The 24,648-nt window shown below is 38.5% G+C and overlaps 1 protein-coding gene across 3 annotated transcripts in view; it reads left to right on the forward strand.

Moving 5' to 3' along the window:
* Positions 1–24,648, forward strand: part of PDE7B (phosphodiesterase 7B) — a 176,987-nt gene that overhangs the window by 138,444 nt on the left and 13,895 nt on the right. For all 3 annotated transcript variants that reach the window (XM_082758364.1, XM_082758363.1, XM_082758365.1), the window contains 7 exons: positions 389–472; positions 13,505–13,656; positions 14,929–14,992; positions 16,664–16,759; positions 18,422–18,522; positions 19,309–19,440; positions 24,496–24,587. In XM_082758364.1, coding sequence (XP_082614490.1) covers positions 389–472; positions 13,505–13,656; positions 14,929–14,992; positions 16,664–16,759; positions 18,422–18,522; positions 19,309–19,440; positions 24,496–24,587 — 721 coding nt within the window. The remainder of the gene's footprint in view (positions 1–388; positions 473–13,504; positions 13,657–14,928; positions 14,993–16,663; positions 16,760–18,421; positions 18,523–19,308; positions 19,441–24,495; positions 24,588–24,648) is intronic.

Consider the following 24,648-nt stretch of genomic DNA (forward strand, 5'->3'; position numbering starts at 1 on the left):
CAGCTTTGGAGGTCTGCTGGCCCGTAAGTCTAGTCCAAGTTTTAACCTTTCATGTGTGATGCCATTACAGTGAACGTTCAACTGGTCTTTGGACAAGAATACTAGATATCTACTATACTCCTGAAATGCTGAGAGTGTTCTCAGTGCGCAAGAAGCTGTTCCATAGGAAGAACATGTTTTTTCTTGTGGCTTTTTCTGATAAGAGGATCAGCTGTACCGCTTTACTCAATTACCCAGGGATGTCATGGGAGATGATTTTTTTTGGTCCTTAGTTTTCCCACTGGAGGAGCATCACGTCATCATGTTGAACAGAAAATAGATCTAGCTCTAAACAGTGGAGGAAAGCAGCTGCCCCTTCTAACATCTCTGGGGATCTTGTGTTTTGCAGGAGATGCACGGGTGAGAGGTCAGACAGGGGTTCTCTCCGAGCGCCGCGGCTCCTACCCGTTCATAGACTTCCGTCTTCTTAACAGTAAGTGCAACCCTTCCTTTGCAACTGAATTTAAAAAACATCTGTATTTTTTTTTAAATCAGTATTGAAAGTACATGAATGGAAGTATCTCATTTCATACATATCTGTTGTTCAGCTGTCTTCATGCAGTCAGCATTAATAATTCTGTTATTTCCACGTAGTGTTTGACTGTGAAATGTTTTGATTACATGAACAGTGTCCATAACGCAGAGTATGTCAAGTGAATACCGTAGTGCCATGGAGTATGTTTGGGGGGGGTGGGGGCAGGGGGGTGTTTCAGAATTAAAAAGATAAATCCCTATGTCCTTTAGCCTCTTAGCCAACAGTTGGAACAGATTTATGCGAGTCTGTTATCCGGTCATATAGAATTGGCACAGAAGGGGAGCATGTGACAGTGCTGACCAGTGGTTTACAATAACATTAATTTTTCCAACAATTAGAACCCAATCCAAAGCCCCATGGAGTCTTCTCATTGACGTCAATAGATTTTGGGTCAGGCCAGCAGTGAACATCTGTTAAAAATAATCTTAACCTCATTTTGATTGAAGTTATTTTGCCACTGTTGTAAATAAAAGAGGGTAAATTTAAAAGGGGGGAAAAAAATCAGGATACAGTTTTTTGTTTTGGTTTGTTTTTTTTCACCTGATGAATTCTCTATAATGATGCAAGCCAAGTAGCCTGTGTGTAAATAAATAAAATAGAAAACAGAGAGCTCTTAGTCTTGGGCCTTACAGCATTGTCTGGATGCTGTACTAACTCCTGTGTTCAGACACAAGCAAATTGCAATGTGTCCCCATATACAGTACAGATCACTCCATTTAACCTCTGAAACAAAAGTTATTCACGGTCTTCATCAAAACAGACTGAAACTCCAACAGTTTGTTTAGTGATTACAGTTTTAATCTTCCAGTGATTATGTTTTTCATTAAAAAGCAATTATGAAAACAAAGTTTTAAATCTTCTTTCTGTAACTGCTTTCCAGAATAACTGGGAAGAGAAAGGAGGTAGGTGGCTGGAAAGGGGAAGAAGAAGACCAGCTGTGAAGGGAAAGGTCTGGCTGGAGATCAGGAGAAGGAGCAGCTGATAGGAAGGGGAGGACTTGGGCTCCGATCTGCTGCATTCGCACGAGCTGGCGAGAAAGTACTGCAGTTTGGCAAAGTGTTTGCTTTCAGCCTTGCTCATAAAAGGTGTTTTCTAGGTCATAAGTCCATCAGAGTGCTTGCTATGGCTGTGGTAGAAAGGCATAACGGATAACATGTGTCCAGAAAATTTCCCAGGACAAACAGGGAACAACACACTGGTTGAGCAGACCTCTGAGGATAATTTAGTCCTGGTTTGCCAATGAAAAATGGAAGAAAAAACTGTTTTAGGCTAGCTGGAAATATTGCTGATGCCCTTATAAAGACTAAGAGAAAACAAAAACAATTCTCATTCATGAAGTAGAAGTGAATTTATATTCACATTTCAGTGTGACTAAATGCATTCATTATTTCCTTTCTATTTTGAATACATGCACATTATTTAAAATTCTCATTATATGTTCTTTCCCTGGTTAAAGAAACCAAAGAAACTTTCAGCTTTCTTTTTTTCCTGGAAACAGGGCTTTTGCTTTTATCCCTTGTAGATGAGTCCTGCCATCCTCCATGTCCTGCCAGCTTGAGGGAAGTGCTCGTGCTGCTCAGGGGTAGTCTGGGGAGAGGCCCAGGAGGAGAGAGGACTGGTGAATTCTCTGCCTTTGATCATACAAGCAGCAGGGCACTCTGCTGAACTCTTCTGCTCTGGCTGCCGAGCTTAAAAAGAGATGCCTCTCTCCGCAGGCACCTCTGTTCCTACGTGGGCAGGGCAGCCAGGTTTTTTATGTAGCTTTGTTCTTTCTTCTTATTGCTTGTCCTTCACCTGAAAGAAGCCACTAAGTCTGATCAGGATCTCTGCAAGAAAAACTAGTGATCCTGATTTTGGATTTCTCATTTTGTTCAGATTTTTCTGTACTTACTGTTTTCTGCCTGGGGAGTGGTAGTAGCTTAATTTTTCACTCCAAAATGAAGTGGGATTTCTAGGCACAAGGCTACCATCTTTGTAGATGTTCACTGTGCCTGGCTCACTTGGTGGCCTACAGGTAAATGAAGATCCTCGCTGTCAGAGTGCACAGATGTGTTTTGCCAGGACGTAAACAGGCTTCTATATTATTTGTTCATATATATCCATCTATCAAATCAATTTCTTCTGTGCATATCCTACAAGCATCAAAAAACATGGTAATACACATCCTAATGAAATATGCATAAATGTCACTACTGCATTTTTTTAACAGTATCTAATACTTACAGTGAATTTTTGGCACAATGTTATATTTGTTTGGGGGCAATAACTGATAGGCAGCAACTAACTGTATATTGAAAGCTGCTACAGTAAGGGAGGGATGAGGCAGAGAAAATTTTATGGTAGATATCCTCAGAAGTTATAAAGAAGTGGATCATAAATATTATTCCAGCTTCTCACCAACTCAGACAAATGGAGTTTAAATAGTTCCCTATACCATGTGAAATATTATTCCAAGTAACAGTACTGCCCTTGTTTTAAAGTACAAGAAAACACTGAAGCTCACTCTTAAATGAAGACTTAAAGTTTTCTTAAAAGATTTCAGGACATTGCAGTCGGGTCTTGCACAGTATTACTTACATGTAACCTTTTGAACATGCTTACAGATTCAAACTAGTGGATTTTTCCCTACTTTGGCTAGCAAGGGTTAACACCAAATAGACCATATCTGTTGTTTTTTCTGGATTCCTGTAGTAAAGTCGCTGTGTAATTTAAGACACTGTTAAGTCTTTTTGGATAGGAAAACTTCCTGTGTTCTCAAAATGTGATCTTCTATAGCCATAATCAAAGCCAACTGGATTAATGCTAGCTTCTTGCTGTTTGAGCTAACGTCTGTGATGCCATCTAAATGTTCCTCCAGTGCCTCCCTGTAATATATAGAAACTTGGTGGGCATTATTTCACTTTGTCAGTGCCACACTGTGAGGACCATGAGTATTTTACAGCATCCTATCTGGAGGAGATGCAAGGCTTTAGCATCCTCTCTTTACTAGACCTAGTTGCGAGCTTTCCTTGAGATGTAGTTGCACCCATGGCTCTTGGGGACTGTAACATAATTCTGGAATTCAAAACTGCATGTGAAATATCTCCTCGCCACAAGATCATCTGCTGTGTTCTGTGTTGGGGGGAACCACAGCCACCTGAGTAAGTGCCTGTGATGTGTGGAGACCTGCATGGCCAACCAGATACATGTATGCACTGACAGTGTTGAGACAGAAGCTTTGGGGGAAGCTATGTAGCAGCTCCACTCTCCAGTAAAGCTGCAGCAGATGGTGCTCATTAGCTAGCACCACATGAAGAGGAGGCTTTCCATTTTCCCATCCTGCCACAGTAAGGCAAGGGGACGACCTGATGGCCACGGCTATGCCCCAGGAAAAAATAAATAAATAAATAAATAAATAAAGCTGAATGTGGCAGACCTGAGGTTCGTTGCTCACAAGAGAGCTTATGAAATATTCAGACTTCACAAACTTCTCCTAAATGGAAAGATACAAGCTTTGCACAGCCTTGTAGGCTTATAGGAAAATGGAGAAAGAGCTTTCTTTTCATGCAAGTAAGACATGTCTTAAAATAGATGCAGTGGAGAAAGAAAAGACAAACTCTTATTTTCTGAAGGAGAAATAGGTTGGAATAAGCAAGTATTAAGTGCCATATAACAGGTAAATATAATGTATAAATTGTGTAATACTGACTTCAAACCAAAACTTCAAAAATTTGAAGAGAATTTAACTCTGAATTTGGTAGAATTCAGAATTTTTCTAGCTTGTAACTGAAACTAATGCAGTTGAAATTAATGATGGCCATTTATTGGCAATTTTTCCATTTCTGTAAATTAAATGAACTTTTGTGCATTCACTTGACAAAAGAGTGGTTAATCTGAATATGTGCAACATAATTTAGAATTTGAACTACCTCTGCAGTGAAAACTTAACTTGATCCAATTTTCCTTTTAGCAAAGCATGGTTTGGATTTCAGAAATAAAGGGTCATAGTAGTAAGGCAGCTGTAATTCAGTTCTCTGACTGAGAAAGTTGCTCAGTGAGTCATTGAACCAGATCCCTCCAGTGACTAATGTACATTGATTAAGAGAGATTTCATTATCCCATGATGAGTTGTGCTGGTAACTGCAATGGTACATTTCTTCATTGCATTAATTAAAAGTTTGAGGGAATTCCCTGTGATAAGCCTAGAGCTGTAGGTGAGCATGCAGAAATAACCAAGCAGACCTTGCCATGTTCTAGTTAGATTAGATGCTTTGTTTTATTGCCAAATTAAATTAAACAGAGTAACAAAATAGCAAATTACATCGCAGATGAATAACTTTTCATTTATTAATTTGCTTGTCATTCTTTATCAAAAGACAAGGAAATTCTTAAGACTTGCACAGTGATTCTCCAGTTTCTATCTTCTTACTAAGTTTTTCTCTGTATCAAATTGAGAAATATTAAAACTGTTTCTGCTCACATTTTTAACTTTTCCTGAAAAATTCTGCATTAGGGACACTTTGGTTTTGTCCCAGTGTCAGTTCTCTCTTTCATTACCCACAGTGTATCTCCACAGTATGTAAGCGCTGTCAGACACTTTGATCTGTGTATTGATATAGGAGGGATTACAGGGAAAGGATGTAGTATGTGACTTATGACCTCCAAAAAAAACCCTGCACATTTTAAACTTTGCTTAAAGTTAGTATAGATTGTATGTTTGTAGTAACAGATCATGATTAGTAGTGGTGATGATTACTATTAAGTCTCTGTCTACTATTAAGTCTGTCCTTGATTTGCAGTCTGATTTAAGTCAAGCCCAATCCTCTGTTTTTCAGTTCGTTTGTACATAAGGTGATGCCAGCATGTGATGAACTAGGTATTACAGAAATGAAAAGTGTTGTCAAGGTTAGTAAGGAAAGATATGAACTCATGAAAAAGTCTCCATCTCAAAGAACCAACGTCTGTGGACGTTTGAATCTGTGGTTTCTGCTTGTCTACTGAAAGATCCATTTGCAAAATTTACATTCATTTTTGGTTTTGGATTTCGAACAACTCCAAGACTTTCAGGTAGGGCCCATCTCCAGGGAAAATAAAACTTAACCACAGCCACCAACCCAAAACTGAACCATCAAGTAACTTGAACCCAAATGAATGAGGTTAAAAAAAGTTTGGTTAACTGTCTTGTTTTGTTGCCTTTGGCTAGAAAAGGAAGTGGGAGTGAGAGATGCCTTTTTAGATATTTCTGACCCGGGTTAAATTAGGACACTAAAAGTCTTGTGAGGAAGTTTAAAGGACTGATTGGATTACTCGGATCCCAACCCAGCCTGTGGAGATGAGTCCAAAGTTCCAGATGGTTATTAAATTAGAAAGTGAGAGATCTCATGAGGTCTGCATCATTTCTACATAATACCTCCCTTAGTTCCTCGTGGATAAGCACATCCAAAAGATACTCGTCAACATCCTGAAGGCACACAGGCCTCTTAATCTGGTTAGCTTGCGTCTGGTTTGAATGACAAGAATATTTCCAGAACTGAAGTCAGCCTATGGCCTTGCTTTCAGTTTCCTATTCAAGAAAGAGGAATTGAGTTTCTGTTAATACTGTGGCAGCATGGAGATTGTTTACTCTTTTCTAGTAATACTTCACACTCAAAATTTCTTCATGTCTCTAGAAATCATCCCAGTCTTTCCTTGCCTTTCCCCCATCCTCCTTCAATCAAATAACAAAGTTTTTTTTTTTGATTTGGGGTGGATTTTTTGATCTTTGTTGTCGGTTTTGTTTTTTTTGTTTTTCAGAGTTCTTATTGGCAAAACTTAATAAAAAGGTAGTCTGAAAAGTATATTCTGCTTCCTGCCATTCATGTTCCTTGTTTAGCTTTTGCTTTTCATTTATAGAATATGAAAGCCAGAATGTAAAACTGATTGACGTATGTGTTTTCATGTGCTAACAAAATGCCGTAGTTGGGGTTATGAATGCTTCAGAAGAACTCATGAGAGCAAGCAGAACAACTGCAACAAAAAAGCAGCACAGCAAACACAAAGCCTTAGTGAACACTGGCATGATTATGCAGGTTTGTAACATTTTTAATACAGATTTAGGATTCAATTCAACCAAGAATGTCCCTTTAAAATTTTCCAAATGATGCGTGACCCATTCTACCACCCCACCTTCTTTTCCCTGATTAGCAAAGGGAAAGGGTGTACTGAAGATAACACTGAGGATACTTTCCAAATGACCAGAGGAAAAGAAAGAACAAGGAGAAGGGATCATTAAGATGATAAATGAAAGTTAGGTTTGCTGTTATTACAGGTTATGTTGCTTTTTCTCAAGGGGAGGGAAAGGAGAGGGGATGTACCATTTCCTGCTAGAGAAACTATAATCAGCTATAGAACATTTTCAGTTTTAGGAAAATAAAAAAAAAAAAAAAGTTTAAAAAAAAAAAAAGGTTCCAACTGTACTCCTGTACAAAGATTGAAGTGACAAAGTGGAGGTTCATATTGAATTGATAAAGACTTTGTGGTGAAACAGAACACAACATACCATTTCCTAAGTGCTTGTAGGAGGCTTAGTAAGAGATGCCAAAATGTTTGTTTGCATAAAGATGATTGATGACCCCCAATAAAGGCTGTAAAATGTGAGGAGAAACATTCATCTTAAATTTGGATATAATCTATTCCTCTTCCTGTTATTAAGACTAATATTCTGTTACTTAATTGGCCTCTGAAAGCCTGGCTTCTCCAGGAGTTGGTGTAGTAGGATAATTTTTATAATAGTTCTTAAGTTCTGTAGTCTCTTGCAAACACTCTCAAAAGTTTTGGGGCAGAGGGAGGCTATATGACTAGTGTTTTTCAAGATGCCAGCAATTGTGCAGGAACTTTGATTTGGAAACTGACAAGTTACAAGCCACCATTACCTGAGGCACAATGTTTGAAGAGGAGGAAACCCCATAGCGAGGTGACCTAGAAAATTGGTGTCCCGGAACCTCTCACATTTCATTAACCATGTTTTCCAAAGAAGCATACAAGCACCTCTTCTGTAAACGGGGCACTTCACTGATTTTGTGCAATCGTGCAGGTAGTTGAAGAATGGAATCTTGACTCAGCTTGGATTTTTTTTTTCTGCTGATTTTTTTGTTTTTCTCTGCATTCAGAATCCCACTCTTTCTCACAGCCTCTTCCTAGTTGAAAGACTGTTTACCCATTCAAAGAGAATTAATACAATTGTAACCCATACAAACAATGGCAGCTAACAGAAAGCACTTGACCTCTAAAATTGAATTTTATCAAAAGTCAAGGAGCAGAGAACACAATTTGCTCATACTTCCTTATAAAAGTTTTGATACATTCTGTTTTGTTTATTTACTACAAGGATAAAGAAGACAGTGAATGAAATAATTTATTTTACTTGGTCATTACTCACCTACATTTACATATTTTGAATATTAGTATAATTAACAATTATACTACAGTAGCAAAAAAAGGCTTGGGCAGGATACTTTAAAAAAAAAATAAAAAAGGACAAATAAGTCCTGCCCCTAAAATCTAATTGTTACTTAGACTCAATGTCTTTGAAAATCTTTGCAATACTATGTGCATTGTTAGCTTCTAAGACATTTCACAGAGGATTTGGTACATCCTCCACTCTAGCTTTTTTCATTTTTTAAGTGTGTTTGAGGAACAGGTGAAAACACAATGTTTATAAAAACTTTTTGTATGCCTCTCTAGTTTGAGGAAGTCTCTTTAGGATTTCTAAATAGCTTTCAGTACAACACTTTATCCGTAGACACTACATGTACATAGTAAGGTGTTTATATACTTTTTATATATATATATATAGTATAGATATATATACATACATATATATACTACATAGCACGGTGTTCATCTCTGCTGTCTTAGTTGTGGTGGAGCAGTGGATGAGTACTGTATGTCTTTACATCCTCAGAAGAGGGGACAGGGTATTGTAAATAATATGAGTCAAAAGCAGATGTTTGAGGACCTGATTTGTATATACTGGTTTTATTTTGCATCCTTTTAGAAAGAAGAGAAAAAACATTTTCTGTTTCTGAATCAGTTGGCTTTTGAAAATTAATAAGCCTGTTGTTATCCACTCATACTGCTGAGTGACCTGCTTTTATTGTGCACTGAGGTGCAATAAAATAAAAAAGGAGATGCTGTGAAAGAGAACTTAGAGGCATTATTTGAATGCGTAACCAAGTTTGTTTACTTGAAAAGAACAATAACACTGTAATGAATGTCTGGTGTAGAGTTAAGTACATCCTTGTCCAAATTTGATTTATGTGATCGTTTCTGGATGTTAACTCAACCATTGTTAACATAACCTCTGTAATTTTTATGTTCATTCTGCCTGCGGGCACATGCAGCACAGCAATATGAAAGAAATCTGAAAGAAAACTCGTAGCAGTTCCTACTGCAGGAAACCTCTTTCCCTGAAATAACAGAGTTTGGGGTGTAGTGAGCTGTAGATTGTGGTAGAGCAAGCAGATCTATGTAACTGGAGGAGCTGTGTTAGAAAGTAGAATGGAAACATTGATTCCTAGAGCTTATTAACCTCTTGAAGTCTATATGCAGTATCCAGAAATTGTCCATGATCCGGTAGCAAGTACACATGATATGGATGTCAAATGACCTAACGAAGAGTGCAGCTACTCTTGCTGCCTGCTAAAACACATCAGGAGATGCACTGTGAGCACAGGCAAGCTGTGTTTTTGAAAGTAGATGTTAAGTTTTGTGACAAAAGCTTATATGGACGCTTCTGTAGATGTATAGGTGCATGTAGGTACAATCCCTACAATGACTTTGTTCAGTATACAAAGATGAGATTCTCCAACCACCATGCTAGGCAGTAACTCAACAGGATACGAGGATGTGCATCTTTGAGAGAGACATGTGATGCTTTTTTGGGTAAACAAAACATTCAGAAGTTGCAACAATGATTAAAGATAAACACAGTTCTCAAGAGAAGTTTTATGGGTATAAACAAAAGATGCTCTTGCTTGTCTTTCATGTTCATTTCAAAATTGCACATAATTACTACATCCTTCCCATGTGAGCCTTGCAGCTTGTTTTCCTGAGCCAGACAGCATAGCATATGTTTTAGTACCCCTAGTTCCACAGCTGAAGTTGAATGCTATCTGTGAAGACATTTTTGATTCACTTACTTGTAATTCATTTTAATCTAATTAGAAATAGCTTTTAATAAACCCGTAAGTTTCAAAGTCATTGCATGACTTAAATCAGGTGTAATCATCAAAATTTTATATTTACAATTTAAATTGAAATTTAGAATTGTCAATTAGGATGTGGTATGTTCAGAGTGTAACTGTTATTCACATAAACCTTTAACTTAATCTTAAGACTGCATCTCAATTTTTCTGTCAGCTGCTGGATCCCGTACATTAGGAATGGCTCTTCACTACTGGGAGATTCTGTCCCAGTTGTTGAGCTGAAAGACAGAATTTCAGCATTCGCTCTGAACTGCTTCACTGTTTGCTCTTGTGTTTTAAGCATCCTTTTTGTCTCTGTTTCATATGGTTGTATTTTTTGTTTGTTTGTTTAATATTGATTCAGAGAGGGCTGATGAGATGGTAATGATTGGGTGTTGTGCTTGGAGAGGGGCAGAGTGTTAGACCAATGTTATGTAAGGCCCCATCATAATGAGATATGTTACTGAGGCTGGTGTAGTAACCCGACAAAGGTCACAGCAATAATTTGACAAGTCCTATGACTCATAGACAAATCAATTATTGCTGGAATGACCATGGGCATGGTTTTAGCACGATAGCCCTTAAGCATGTGGATAGAATGCAGTGCAGGATTTGGACTGTTCTGTCAAGAGCCCAATTTGAAAATACACTTCCTATAATTCTCAATCAATAACATGAGTTCCTTCTCATAAGAATGGAAATACAGGACAACAGATTATTGTGGGTAACCTTTTTTGCATAACATATTGTAATATAGTGCTCATCTGAAGCAGCAGGTCCTGTTTCAGAGGTGCTGTCTGCTGGTGGTCCACAGATTACATTTCATTTGAGATCTGTGACAAACTTATGGAACAATATAACAAAGCAGCAGCAACAAATTTAACGGTTCAATTCAGAAAGTGTGTTCACAATAAGAAATTATTTATTTCAACCTGAGGTGTTAGTGTTTTGGTAAGTATTATCTGCTCTACTGAAATAGCCTGGCAATACACAGAATAAAATATGCACTTCTTCAAGTGTACAGCTGCTTGTTGGGACTCTGCCCAAACCTTCACCTCTAGATCATCCATAGGAACTCCACATCTGAGTTTTAAAGGAAGTGTAAAGGAAAATAGGTGGTAATTTCAGTCATCCGTGTTTAACTGAGAAAACAGATGTAAACTTAGATAAAAATTAGTTGGAGCAACTACCTGTTTTTAATGCACAAAATGGAAGTTTTCCATACATTAAAATACAAACTCATTACCTGGAAGCAGTGACTGGTTTTAGGCAAAGTTGAGAAGTCAAGAAACAGCTGACACAAGTTTTAAAAGGGAATTAATTTTAAGAGGGTTTTGGTATTTGGGAATTAAACTGAATGCCAGCAACTTCTTAGAAGTTCACTTCTAAGTGAAAGGAAATGCAAAAGAATAAATAAATAAATAAATAAAGTCTAACAGTTCTTCCACATGTCACTGTATAACTAGGCACCTATGTTAATCACCCTTTCAATAAGCCATAAAATTGTTCCAGTATTTAAAATGTGAGAGAGAGTTAAGGCAGGTACTGGCACAGGATAAGTGAAAATCTAACCTTCTGGCTATTACAGTAGTGACATTGTTACTGTCTGCATTCTTGGTTTTTCAAGTTGTAATAAAATTATTGTGTGCTTTTGTGTTACGAACACAATGGGGACCCACAAGAAGCCTGCAACAGGTCTAAGAAAATACTTTAGCTATTGTTACTCAGTTTTGTTAGTACACTTTTGGTGGTTGTTACTGACTTTCTGTCACTCAGTAGCGGTGATGTTTGATAGCAGTTGGATTACATACAGAAGACACTTGCTACAGAAACTGCTCACATCTGGTCTTGGAGAAATCAAGCACTGACCCATCTAAGGTTCAAACAAACTAATAACTTCTCTGAAAAAAAAAAAAAAACAAACTATCAGAATAGTAAAACTCATAACAGTAGCATACAAAGTCATATTTTAATTTCATAGCAGAAAAAAGGTTCAGCATTTATATATAAAATGAAATAGCAGAATAGAGATAGACATCTTCAGTTCATGGGCGTTTTTTCCGGAGCTCTTATTTAAACCTGAAATCCAGTGAATTACTGTGTGGCATCTTATCTTAAGCAATCATTACTGTTCTCTGAAAGGAGTGCTTAACCTTCGGTTTCTTACAATGTTCCTCTCATCAACAAAACTCTGTTGAATCTTAATAGCCTTTAACAAATGTCCAGTTTGTCCTCTCTTTTTCCAAAACTTATACCAGACTACAAAATGAAAACACTGCAACTGTATGTGAGGTTCTGTTAAAAGTTCAAGTGAAATAACCTAAACCACTATCAGCTTTAGGAAGCCTGCATATTGTTCTTACTAACAATAAAGTAATTTAATTACTCTAACTACAGATTTAATCACTGTGTAAAAACTACCTTGGTTTTTGTGGCACATTTAGCCAGATATGAAAATTTCCTAGTATTAGGAAATTTCAGCATTAGGGAATTAAAATTATCCTGATACTGAGTGAGAACAATGTATTCTTTTGTGTAACTAAAAAATGAAGGAATTGCCTTTATATGCTTCCTTTCCTAAGTGGAGGACTGAAATATATACTTTTTTTTAATTTATAATTTGCTTTACTATGTAAGAAGGATAATTATTAACCTATTATTGCTTCTTTTTCTCTTTTCTGTCTTCTTCCAAAACCGGTTCATGCATTTGTGATTTCAGACTGTATTTTGAGGTCTTTTTTGGTGTGGTTGGTTTTCTGGTGTTTGATTTTTTGTGAATTTAACATGAGAGTAGGAAACTACCCTGTGTAAGGAAGTGCTCTTAACTTCTTGCAAGCTCTGTCTGTAGAGAGAAGCCTCCTGCCTGCATGCCTGCAAAAAGGAGTATCATTTTATTACAGATCATAAAAAATTATTTCTATTTGTTCACCAGCAACCACTCATGGTGCTGTGTCAGTGGCATAGATGCCTGTCCTTTGTCTCATTTGCTATCTGTAGCTTCATATTAATTCCCTCATCACATGCTGTAAGAGACCATTCAGAAGGATAAGATGTTCAAACAGCCATATGGGTGTTTTCTACTTCGTCCCATTCACCTCCCTCTCACTGTACCTTGGTTTTAGCATACGCATTTTCCAGAAGATTTGAAACAAAAAGTACTTACTGTTTTCAGTCCTCCTGCTATGTACTCCATTAAGGTTTAAGTTGATCGTTCTGTATGCTAGTGCCCTGCAATGCTGATGTATTCTCACGACCCTTCTGTGAAGTAGCAAGGTAATGCTATTTTCAGTTTTTATAGATACAGAACAGAGGCACAGAAGAGTGAGAGCAGGTTTCCCATGCCTGACTCTGCCTTGTCACTTAGGCTTCCTCTGCACATCTACGGTTAGGTGATATATTACATAATAATGATATATTACACCCCTGGTGATTTAGCCTGGATCACATTAAAGGCTGTGGCAGGCAGTCTCTTGAGCTCAGACTTTCCAAGTCCTACATTAGTGCTCTGTCTACTGGGACGTATTTTCTTTCTGAACTAAACAAATATACTGTGCTGAAGTATAGGAATTTGAATACTGCCCCTTCATAAGGATTGGCAAGAAACATGAACTTGATGACTTCTGTTATCATTATCACAGCCTTTTTGCTATTTCTCTTTATTTAAATAATTGAGACTGTCATCCTTGATCTTGGGTTTCATGGTTTCTGTACTGATTCTTTTTCACAGATACAACACTCTCAGGGGAAATTGGCACCAAGAAAAAGGTGAAAAGACTGTTAAGTTTTCAGAGGTATTTCCATGCATCCCGGTTACTGCGTGGAATTGTACCGCAAGCCTCTCTGTACCTGCTGGATGAGGACTACCTTGGGCAAGCAAGGGTAAGAAAGGTCTCCAGACCTCCATGTCTTTTAATAATACTCCAGAGTGTCAGTTCTGTCTCAGTGTTTAGGTACGCAAGTGTATGGTTGATGTTTCTTAAATGACCCATGTTACTTGCCTGTCTTACAGAAAATGTACTGTCCATTCCACTTTCATATTTAGAACTTGAAAGACTTAATCTCAAGGCAACAAGAAAATGTCTGAATTTGTTCCGCAATTTCAGGTTCTCTCAATTGAAATTATAATCTGGATTTATTAAATGAAGTATCCCTTACTGAGTAACTGATTTAAATACATACAACATCAATGCAAGATTTATTTTATCTGCTCAGAAAAGAAGAAAACAAGGAAAAAAGAAAAAAGAAAAAAAAAGCCCCTGTCTCACAGCTGGTCCAGAGCAACTGTTAGGCAACCTACAAGAAAACCCATAATGGCAAAGTTGGCAAAATGGCAAACAGGGAACAATCACTGCATAGAACTTCATGATAGTCATAATATTATAATTTTGCAGCTCTTATGCTTCCTGTTAAAGACATTGCTAACAAAACTGATGGCACTGAGATTACGTGCCTAGACAATTTTTACTCTCTGCAGGAAAAGGTTACGTATGAGGTGTTAGGAAATAATTAAGAATCCAGAACTAGTTTGAATATAGACAAAGCAATCGGAGTGAACACCCATTTGCCATTAATATATGTATACGTCATACCGTTTGTTCAGTCTTGATCTCTTAGCTGAACTGATGCAGCTGTAAAAATGCTACATATGGTAGCAATAATGGATCCTTCTGCATGGCTGAGTGTGTTTCACAGAAACACTCTAAGTTCATAAAAATTGTACTTGGGTTACCTGTTTATCAAAATGTAATTCATATTCTCCATGAGATCTAAAGTTGTATTTTACTGTAATAAAATCCTAAGACAGTTTGTAATGAATTGATTTGGGGACATGAAAGAATGTTAAAAAAGTTGTGCAGTAAAAGTAATTGTTTTCATAATATTTTATGTTATTCCATGTTTTGCGCTCCATTTGAGGCCTTTTTAAGTGTCAAGTTTGAAACCTCATCAGTTAAAAGTGCAAGTGATACTTTTATGCAGTGTAACTAAATTTGGTTCCTGGCTTCTGATAACTTCAAATACATGTCTATACCTTTCCAGAACAAAGTTTTAAAGTTGTGGCAACCAATTCTGTGATTAATATGGAATAATAATTTAAATCTGCTTTACAGTTTGATATATCCATCATTTGCCTCTTTGAATTCGTTTTTCTAGCATATGCTATCCAAAGTGGGAATGTGGGATTTTGACATTTTCTTGTTTGACCGCTTGACAAATGGTAAGTAATTTCAAAAGAAATGTGTGTATATATTTAAGATCTTTTTATATACGACTATCCTAAAAATTCCTAAGTAATAATTTGCTAAACTTTTCAAGTTTAGATTATTGAAAAAAATTGATACAATTAACTCCTTTTAAAATCATACCTTTGAACATTTCAGGCTTTTCCCAGAATATTCAGAACTATAGGATAATGTTTATAAAGTGTATTTTTTGTATTAATGTAATCTCTTACATTTATTATGATCACCTTTTGCTTGTTTATTATGAATTGTTTGTTAGTTTCAAGGAAGTATTTCAGTTCCCTTTATGGGAAACTCCAAAGCTACTTTAAGATAGACCTATAAGATACATTGGTTGGTATGTTGATAATCAGGCAATTTCCGTCAATATAAAGTACCTTTAACCAAACATATCCTTGCTTTGTGTTTATTCTGGATAGAAAAATAGTAAAAGTCAATGAAAAACTAAAACTTTGTGAAATTTTTTATCTAAATATATGCCTATAACAGCACATCCTCACTGATGTCTACGCAGTGCCTCTTAGGTAGCTGCTGAAGAGAACACAATCACACCATTGGCCTTTCTGAATTGCTTAAAGAAATTAGGTTCCCCAGTCCTCACCCCTCAATTCAGGTAGACTCAGCTGCAGCAGATGATGTAGGAGGAGTTGGTTTAGAGGTTAATTTAGCTGAATGACTGGCAGGGAAGAGTGGAAAGGATGGCAAATAGCAAGGGAGGTAAAAACATAATTCTTCTAAATTACCTTTCTACTTTCTATGCCCTTAGTCAGTAGCTAAGGCCAAGTAAGTTTCCATGTCTTCTTCATACATATGTTTGTTTTCTTTCCCAAGTTATATTAAATGAGAAAAGACTCCTTTCAGACATTGCTTAAACTTTGTATGGGTTGGTTGGGGTTTTTTCTGAACTTTTCTGGAAACATTGGTACTGAATTATACAGTGCAAACTGTTCTAAACATTGTGTGTATGTCTAGTATAGTATAGTTGATATATAATTGATATCTAGGCTCAATTTTGTCAATGTTGCCAGTATAGAATTCACAGTAAGACCAATATTACAGTGGGACTTGAGACTGTAAATGCAGTAACTAATTTTTTCCTGTTTGCATCATCATTATGAGATGCAGCTGGAGGTGAGAAAGGTATGTAGATTGTGTACATGTTTGTACAGCCATTTAAAAAAACAAAAAACAAAACAAAAAAAACTTTAATTACAAGCTGCAGAATTCTCATTAATTAATTACTTAGTACAATACGGCAAGCCAAAAAGGCAAAAGAGCCATTCACTCTTTCTTTCATTTCTGGAGGTAACCTGGATTATGAAGATGATGTGGTTCTCAAACAATCTTGTCAAAAGATTTCTAGTTGATGCTATGTTAATTGGTGTCCTGTGTCATGCTGAAATAGCAAGCACGACTTCATGGCAACTAGACACCAGAATGGCACTGACACAGCCATGCTGTCAAGTCTTGATTGTATAAGGGAGTAATTTAGATAAACTACTTTGTGAGTGTCATCTAATCAGATGTGAATAGAGCTAAGGTGATAGGAGCTGACTAATAGTTAGAAAACTACCAAAATTTTTAGTCTTGCGTGGTTGGTAACTCCATGTTAAAGGAATCTGAGAGTTGTTCCTCTCTGCTTTTAGGAAACAGTCTCGTAACACTGCTCTGTCACCTCTTCAACGTGCATGGACTTATTCACCATTTCCAGCTAGATATGGTTACGTTACATAGGTTTTTAGGTAAGTGGTCACCTCCAAATTGTTGTTAAATGCAGGTTACAGCTTAAGTAGGGCCACAAAAAAGGTCTTGTCTTGTTCTGCCTATCTATGTAAAATCACAGTGTTGTTACAATAACTTCAGTAAAATATTTCTGTGATATATATAAGTGTACAATTGACAGGTACCTGGACTCTCAGTTCAGTACCTGTTAAGTCAGTGGAGAAACTTAAAAGACTTTGTATTGGACTTAAAAATCCCAGTACTACAGTTTCATTGATGATTTAAAAAAAAAATGTATGTCGTGCAGAGATGTGGCAGGCAGAGGAGGCCCACACAGGCAGACACACATTGCAGAACCTACCCGTGCACAATACAATTGTGGTACAGCAACATTATTTTAGTGACTAATAGACCACTGAGACCCAGGGCAGTTAAAAGCTTATGTGCAAAATTTAACAAATTATATCAAGCTGTCTACACTGAACAGTGTTGATGAAAGCCCCTGCTGCTGTTACTGCCAACAGAAATATTAGCCCCATGCTGTCAGCGAACCAAAAGAAGAAATTGGCCAAAATCAATTGCTTTCTGCATCATGTTTTGAATGCAGCTGAATGCCGTTTTGTTTGACTGTCAGACAACATTTCAAAGGCAGGATCTCTTCTTTACTAACACACGACTGGAAGCTTTCCTTCTAGAAGGCTTTCCTCCAGTGTGGAGAGAGATGACTTCTCCTTGCCTTTGCTAGCTCCTGACATGAGGTGGATGTTCAGATAATTAGAGCCAGAATTAGTTAGGGTTTAAAGAGTCACTGACTGTAACTTCAAATGAGCTGAAAACAAATTGAAGGCTAGGACTCCTCTGGAACGGCCCATGCTGGAGGTGAGCACTGTAGTAATTTTGCCCATTGCCTTTCTGTCTCATCAATTTGATGGTGTCAAGGACAGCATTTTGGGCAAGGCCGCATGCGGCTTCCACCATTCAAGTTGTGTTGCCCCAAGATCCCCTGACGGTGCGGGCACTGCTGCAAGGAGAAGATGAGCTTGAAGCACAAACCTCAGTGGTTTTCTGTACTAGTGCAAGATGAGAGTTGAGTGGCACTCAGTCCTCAGATGGTACACTTAAAGCTCCACAAACTGACAAAAAAGGACTGGTATTTTAAAATGGAAGCGTCGTGTGGTTGTCACAGAAGATTTTGATTCAAATAACCAAATGCCCTATCTTTTGATTTTCAGTGGGAATGCCTTGAACTGTAGTCCTTGAACAGCAAATGGTGCCAGGATGTCAGGGCCTCTCCCCCTGCTGCTGTAAAATAGGCAGTACTGCTGTAATGACATATTACTCCCCTATGACAGCAGCCTAAATAATTACACTCCGTTGTGGATAAATTTGCCTTTCTTCCTTATTTATTTTACTCCTGAATGAGAGCCTTCACTAAGGCAAGAAAGAGTTGATTTATGAACTAGACCCAGTGTATCCCCATGGGCCTCACAAACCCTTTCATGCATTTTTGTTTTTCTGAAAGTATCCCAATAAGAGCACCAGTCTAAGTAAGCTACAGGTATTTGAAGAAACCTCATAGGTAGCTGACTGAAAAACCCCAAATTGTATTTTAAGTCCAGTTGCCAGTTGTGGGCATGGAATCCAGAGACAAAAGGGTCTTTGTTTTCTGTTTTGGTTCCCAGTTATGGTTCAAGAAGATTACCACAGCCAAAACCCATACCACAATGCTGTCCATGCTGCTGACGTCACACAAGCTATGCACTGCTATCTAAGGGAGCCCAAGGTAATGACAGCTTTTCATGCTGATGTTGCTTTCAGATAATTCTCAAATTGCTTTCTCAGGATTAAAAAACGAGCAAATGTCAACAACAACAATAAAAAACTATTTTTAGATAGCAGAAAATGACTGTGTACTTGAAGTCACCAACAAGTCAGTAGCAAAGTCAGCTACAGCTTCCAGACACTCCAAACAAGCTACTGAAATCACTTCCCATAGTGCAGATGATGTATCTGAGCTCTATTAAATGAGCTCTGGCAAGTTTTGCTGTGGCAGTGTGCACCAGCCCTCCACCTGGGGTAGCAGTGCTCCCAGCAAAGCCAGTAGAAGGCAATGTCTGCCCATGCGTCAGCCACTTCAGGGAATAAGCCCCTCACATCAATATTTCAGAGTACTGAATATGGCATTGGAACACCAAAAGTGGGCACGCATTTTAGTGTATGCTACTATACACCGACCTGCTTGTACACTTACTTCCTTTTTTTAAACTGAATCTTCTAGACTAAGCTCAAACACTCATATAACAAGCCATATCTTGTCCTGAAAAATAAAAGGATAAGGAATACAAGCTGTTGTAACATGTGAATGTAGTCTGATATACTTTATAGTTTTTTTTCAATAATGGCTTCAAAAAGGTTGAGCATGATTAATTTTAGTTTTGACATCTGTGTACTCCTACAAAACTGAGCAGTGCCATGATGTCAGCTGGTTTGTTTATCTGCCAAAGGGGGTGGGGGGGCAGGGGGAAGTGTTTACTGTTTGTGTTCTTGTTGTGATTAATGTGTGATTCAGCTTGCCAACTTCCTCACCCCATCGGACATCATGCTTGGACTGCTAGCTGCCGCAGCTCATGATGTGGATCATCCAGGGGTCAACCAGCCCTTTTTGATCAAAACTAAACACCACCTTGCCAGCCTGTACCAGGTAAAAACACTCTTCAGACTGGTAATATGTAAAATAATGTCAAGGAGGGTCTAAGCAACTTGCAGTGAGCTTTCACAATCATGAATGACCTACGTTGTAAGTCTGAACAATTTCAGCTATGCTTCTCACTGGGCATCTTTTCTTATAGCAAAGCTGCTGGACATGAGAAAGAAATTAGAAATATGCACTTTTGTTGAGGACATTTAAGCCAAATCAGTTGCTTTGGTTATTTCTAATGTAGATTATCTGGGTTAAGGAGCTCCGGGTAGGAGATTTAAAATCAGAGAAACGGTTTGTTTCATTTTCCTTCAGCGTAGAAGTAAACAACAAGAATGTCTTAAATTGGCATTTTGTTAAAAGAAACTTTAGCTTCATGTGGCTCTAGGAAAACTGAACGTTTCACGAATGTTGCAATTAAAAAAAAAAATAGAAGATAGTGGGGAAAAAATAGTTGTAGATATTTACACAACCATGCCTAGAGATATAAAGAAAAAACTTATAAGCAGCCACCATAGGTCATGCCACAGGCTGTTTAGACCTGTATCCTGTTTCTAAGAGCAGACAGTAAAGCATCTCAGAGAGAAACACAAGCCTGGGGTAAGTATAGTGTTGTCCTTCACCTGGTATTTATCCTCTTGTTCAAATAACTATCAGTGAATTCATCCTCTGCTGAATTTTGTGGTCCTTCCTGAACATATTTCTAGCTTTGGTCCATGGCAATTACTGTAGCTCTGGATTTTATCTATAATTATCATATATGTACTATCAAGCTATCTTCGTGTACATGTGTGCTTTATTGTATATGCGCATCTTTATTCTTTACATTATGTTTATATATACACACTTGGGCAATGCCATAAATCATTTTGGTTGCACTAACTGTAATTCGTAGTTAACAAATGGAGATTGTAGTGATTTCTATCCTTTGGAAGAATTGGCTTCAGCCTTTTTAAAAAGGTGTCAGAATCAGAATATCCTCAGTTAAAAATAAATCTAACTGAGGAAGACTCACTAATAGCTGGGTGCCTTTCTATACATAGTTAGTAAATGAAGAGTTTGCTGTGATTTGCTAAGTACTTGTAAGGAGTCTGTCTTGTTTTGCCCTGCTCAAGCAGCACTGGTGTTTAACATAAGTTGGATATGTAAGGGTTCGGTTTTCCTTCAGCCCTGGGAACAAGCCTGAGCCATGGGAGCCCCAGCCAGGACGTGGTAATGCTCAGAGACTCCAAACCTTGTGACTGGCCTAGTCACAGATTGGAGATCTTTTAATAGTCTTAAGTAAAAAATAAAATAAAATAATAGGATTTTTTTCTTTCCCAGTCTTGGGAAACCCTGTTTTAGGGTTCAATCCTCTGATACGACAGAGACTTCCTAGCATTCAGTCTTTAAAATAAATCTGTGCTACTCATGGTTTTTCAAAAAATAAGAAGTGGTGAAGCAACCTCTCTCAAAATCACAGTTGAAAACACCAGTCTGTAAGCCATCACATAGTTTTTTTCCCTGCATGGTTTATCTCCTATCCCCCAGCCTAAGCCATCAGATAACTAATGGCAATTAGACTTAATAAGGCAGTAGAGTGTTCCTGGGTGGAATAGCTGACTACTAATTGTTGGCAACATCTTCAGGGATTCTGGCTGCTTACATTTAACAGGGGAGTCATATGACTTCATGCTCAGTTGTCACTTGTTAACTTGACCTCTCCTTTTCCCTGCTCCCTGTACTTTAAACATGAGATACTAGACACTGTAGCGACTTCGATTTAAGTTCTCATATAGCAGCAGGCAAAGATCAGAAATTTACAGGAGTGGAAATATTCTGGAACGGATACGCAAGTGTGTTTTTTTGTTTGTTTGGTTGGTTGGTTTTTGAGTAACTATTAGTTGGATGCAAGGAAGTTCTTGGATACCTACACACTCAGTCCTGTTCTGGCTGGCCTTCAGTGTGGCCAAACTTTAGGCAAGCAGGCTTTCCATACGGAGTTTGGGAGAGCTCTAGGCCAGTACAGCAAGGTAAGACAGCCCAGAGGCTGGCAGTCTCTCAAGCTCAGCTGTGAGCCAGTTAGAGAGAAAACTGAAAAAGAGCCTCTTGCCATGCAAATAAAGCATTTGTTTGACAAAGATGGGCGATGCTCCAAAGTGGGAATTAAGTGTGTGCAGGGACCAGCAAGCAACAGCGTGCTTCTTCCTTCCCAGGGGAGCAGTGTTGAGATGGTAGACGCTGGCAGGTCCTCCTCTTCACGAGTACAGCAGTTCCAGACCACTTGTGGGGAAACAGGGGAGATGATAAAGCAGGTACAAATTTGGGCTGGAAAATGAGTTTCCAGGAACAAAATGAGGTCTGTCAGGGAGGAGGCCAATGAGCCCCAGCTCTCAATGTGCTCTGCTCTGTGAAGGTGGCTAGAAGTGAATACTGCCAATAGAGGTGTGGAGACAACAAAATCCAAGACACCTCTTTTGGGGTTCCTCTTGTAGTTGAGGACGGATAGGAGAATAAACAAGAAAAATCATCCAATAAACAGTAAGGGAGGTAGGGTTTGGGGCAGGGGGGGAAGCACACAACAACATAGGCACTTAACACATGAAACTACAGTGTTTTGATGTGAAGTTACCTTTATTCCATATTTTTCCTCAGCTAGCCAGGTGTGATCTGTTTCACAGACAAGCTTGCTCTGCATTCTCTACCCAGAGAACTTTCTGTAATCATCTTGTTAGGTTTCTTTTGAGAAATTGCTTGCACACTTATGCTGACAACCAGGTATATCAGGCCCCTAAGCATAACGTGTAAGTCATACATCTTATAGTCAACAAACCCCAGCTCAAAAGACTACTCGTCACTATGAAAGGCCTATAGCTTGCATGGTTGGCTGAATCTGAGACTGAGGTCCCAGAAAATCACAGTGTTTGCAGGGAAGTTCACTGAATCAGTCAACTTGAATCAGTCAGTTGTAAACTCTTTAACCATGCTGTCTTCTGAAGCACAGAAGGGAAGGATGTATCTGAAGCATCACAGAATGGTAGAAGAGAAATGAAGACAACCCAGTGGGAATTGTTGAGCTCTATCCCACTGCAGCTCTGGAAAGGATGTGGGGGCGTGGGATGCTCTGCAGGGAACCTCGGCTGAGAGGAGGTTTCAGGGGCTGGGGACATCAGATGGGAGCTGCAGGAACTGTGCATGCAGTCATGGTCTGCAGCAAGCATCAGCCTTCCCAAAGGTGACAGCCAGGCAGGGTTTGCCTACTTTACCTTAGGGTAGGAAAACGGCAGCCCATGAAACTGGAGCAACCACTGGTACCAGGATTCAGCTCTGAGATTAGGAAGGTGAAAGAAGAAAAAAGATATTGTGTCCTACTGTAGTCCCTTGTTTTTCTTGGTCAGGGTAAAGGGTTGCAAAAGTCCATCCTGATGTATTTAGGCAAAACGAGAAGGATATTTAAGTTGGCTGGTGAACAGAGTTGCTGTCAAAAGTAATTTAGACATTGCCTCGCTTGTTCTGATGGTTGGAAAATTGTTTTTTGTTGTTTGTTTTTGTTTTTTGTTTTTTTTTTTGTATCGGTAATTTCTATTAGGGAAGCAATAATTCAAAAAGCAGCAGAGCGTAGTGCAGAAAATATTGTAATGGCAAATCAATCAAATTTGTGTGCTCTCAACTTCGCAGTAATTTTGAGCACTAAATGTCAAGAAAATTTTGGAAAGATGGTCAAAATGCAAACTGGATCTGGTTACTGGCAATCTTTTCTGTTTCGGTGGTCGTTCCATATAGTAGGATAACAACGAAGGAAAGGGAAACCTTAAGGTGAACATAATGCTGAGTCCTTCTTGGAGCAGTGGAGCTGTGCATCACATCCAACAGGAAAAAGCAGCACCACTTCAGCTACAGCTCAGAGTTGTGTGACTGTGTAGAAAGGAGACAAAGACCAACAGTGGCCAGAGAGAGGGATGCTGATGCTAGTTTCTTAGAAGGGAGCAACAAGGTGGAGTCCTTGTTCTGCTACCTGCCCAAAAGGTTGGGTTGTTTGTTTGTTGTTTGCTTGTTTGAATCTAGTGCTCATCTACTGAAAAAGCCACAGATAGTGCCCAAAAGATGTTGCAACTCTCCCAAGAGTGTCCCCATTGCTGGGTGACGGTCATCTCATTTGTACTGTGTGCTTTTTGTGTGTGTTCAGGGACTGAGTAGTTCATTTGAGTGTCTTTTTTTGAGCTGTGCCACTGCAGCAAACAGATTTGAGTTGTAAAAATTGTGCTAGAGGTTTCTGAAAAAGTTACATTGCTGAACTGTTCAGTGGTAGAAAGCATTCTGTGGACTAAATGGCTGATGATTGATAAGTGCATTGTGTGTTAGGACAGTAATATGAAATCATCAGACACAAGATACCCAATTTGTTATAATTTGCAGACGACCTATAAAGCTGTGTTTCTGTTCCCTGGGATTATTGTTTTTCCTGTCTAACTTTGTTTCCACTTAGTTGGAAGCAAACAAACAAGGACTCAAAATTTGTTGCAGACTCTGTTGCTGAAGCCTGCAGATGCTTAGTGATGCTGGTATCTTGTTTTCACTGAGCAGCTGCCAGGAGCTTCCAGTTCCCTGACTTCAAGGGAAGTTTGGCAGTCCAGTTTTCTTTTACTTGTCTGCTCTACATTCAGACTGTAGAACCTGAAAAGTCAGCTTGGGATCAGTACAAGGTAAACCATAAGCTAGATAAGATTTTGCAATCATGATTTAATTATTTTGTTAGTAGATCTTTTAGAATGTGAGCTACCTTGCACTCAGATGTGATTAACTCCTCTGTTCACAGCAGGGCTCAAAAAATGCAGAGTAGGACTCCAGGGTTGACCGTAGCTAGGAAACCTAGAAGCACAACGTCCTTAACTCTAGAAATCCAGAGCACTTCCTCATACCCAAAAGTGGCTAAAAAGCACACATTTTAGGCTCAAACTCTTTCATTTTGTTACAGAAAACAATTTCCAACCAGCTCTAGGCATCAAGTGATATGGCAAATGTGTATGTGTGCCATGTGCACTTACCTAATCCTTTATGTATTCCTTTTATTCATCCCAGAATGTTTCAGTGCTAGAAAATCATCACTGGAGATCTACGATAGGCATGCTTCGAGAATCACGGCTCCTCGCCCACCTGCCCAAGGAGGTGACGTAAGTGTCAGCTAGAGGAAAGAAATCATCACTGAAAAATTAATCCTTGGTTTCCTTCGCT

Source organism: Aythya marila (genome assembly GCF_965140915.1).
Source record: "Aythya marila genome assembly, chromosome: 3".
NCBI lineage: Eukaryota > Metazoa > Chordata > Aves > Anseriformes > Anatidae > Aythya > Aythya marila.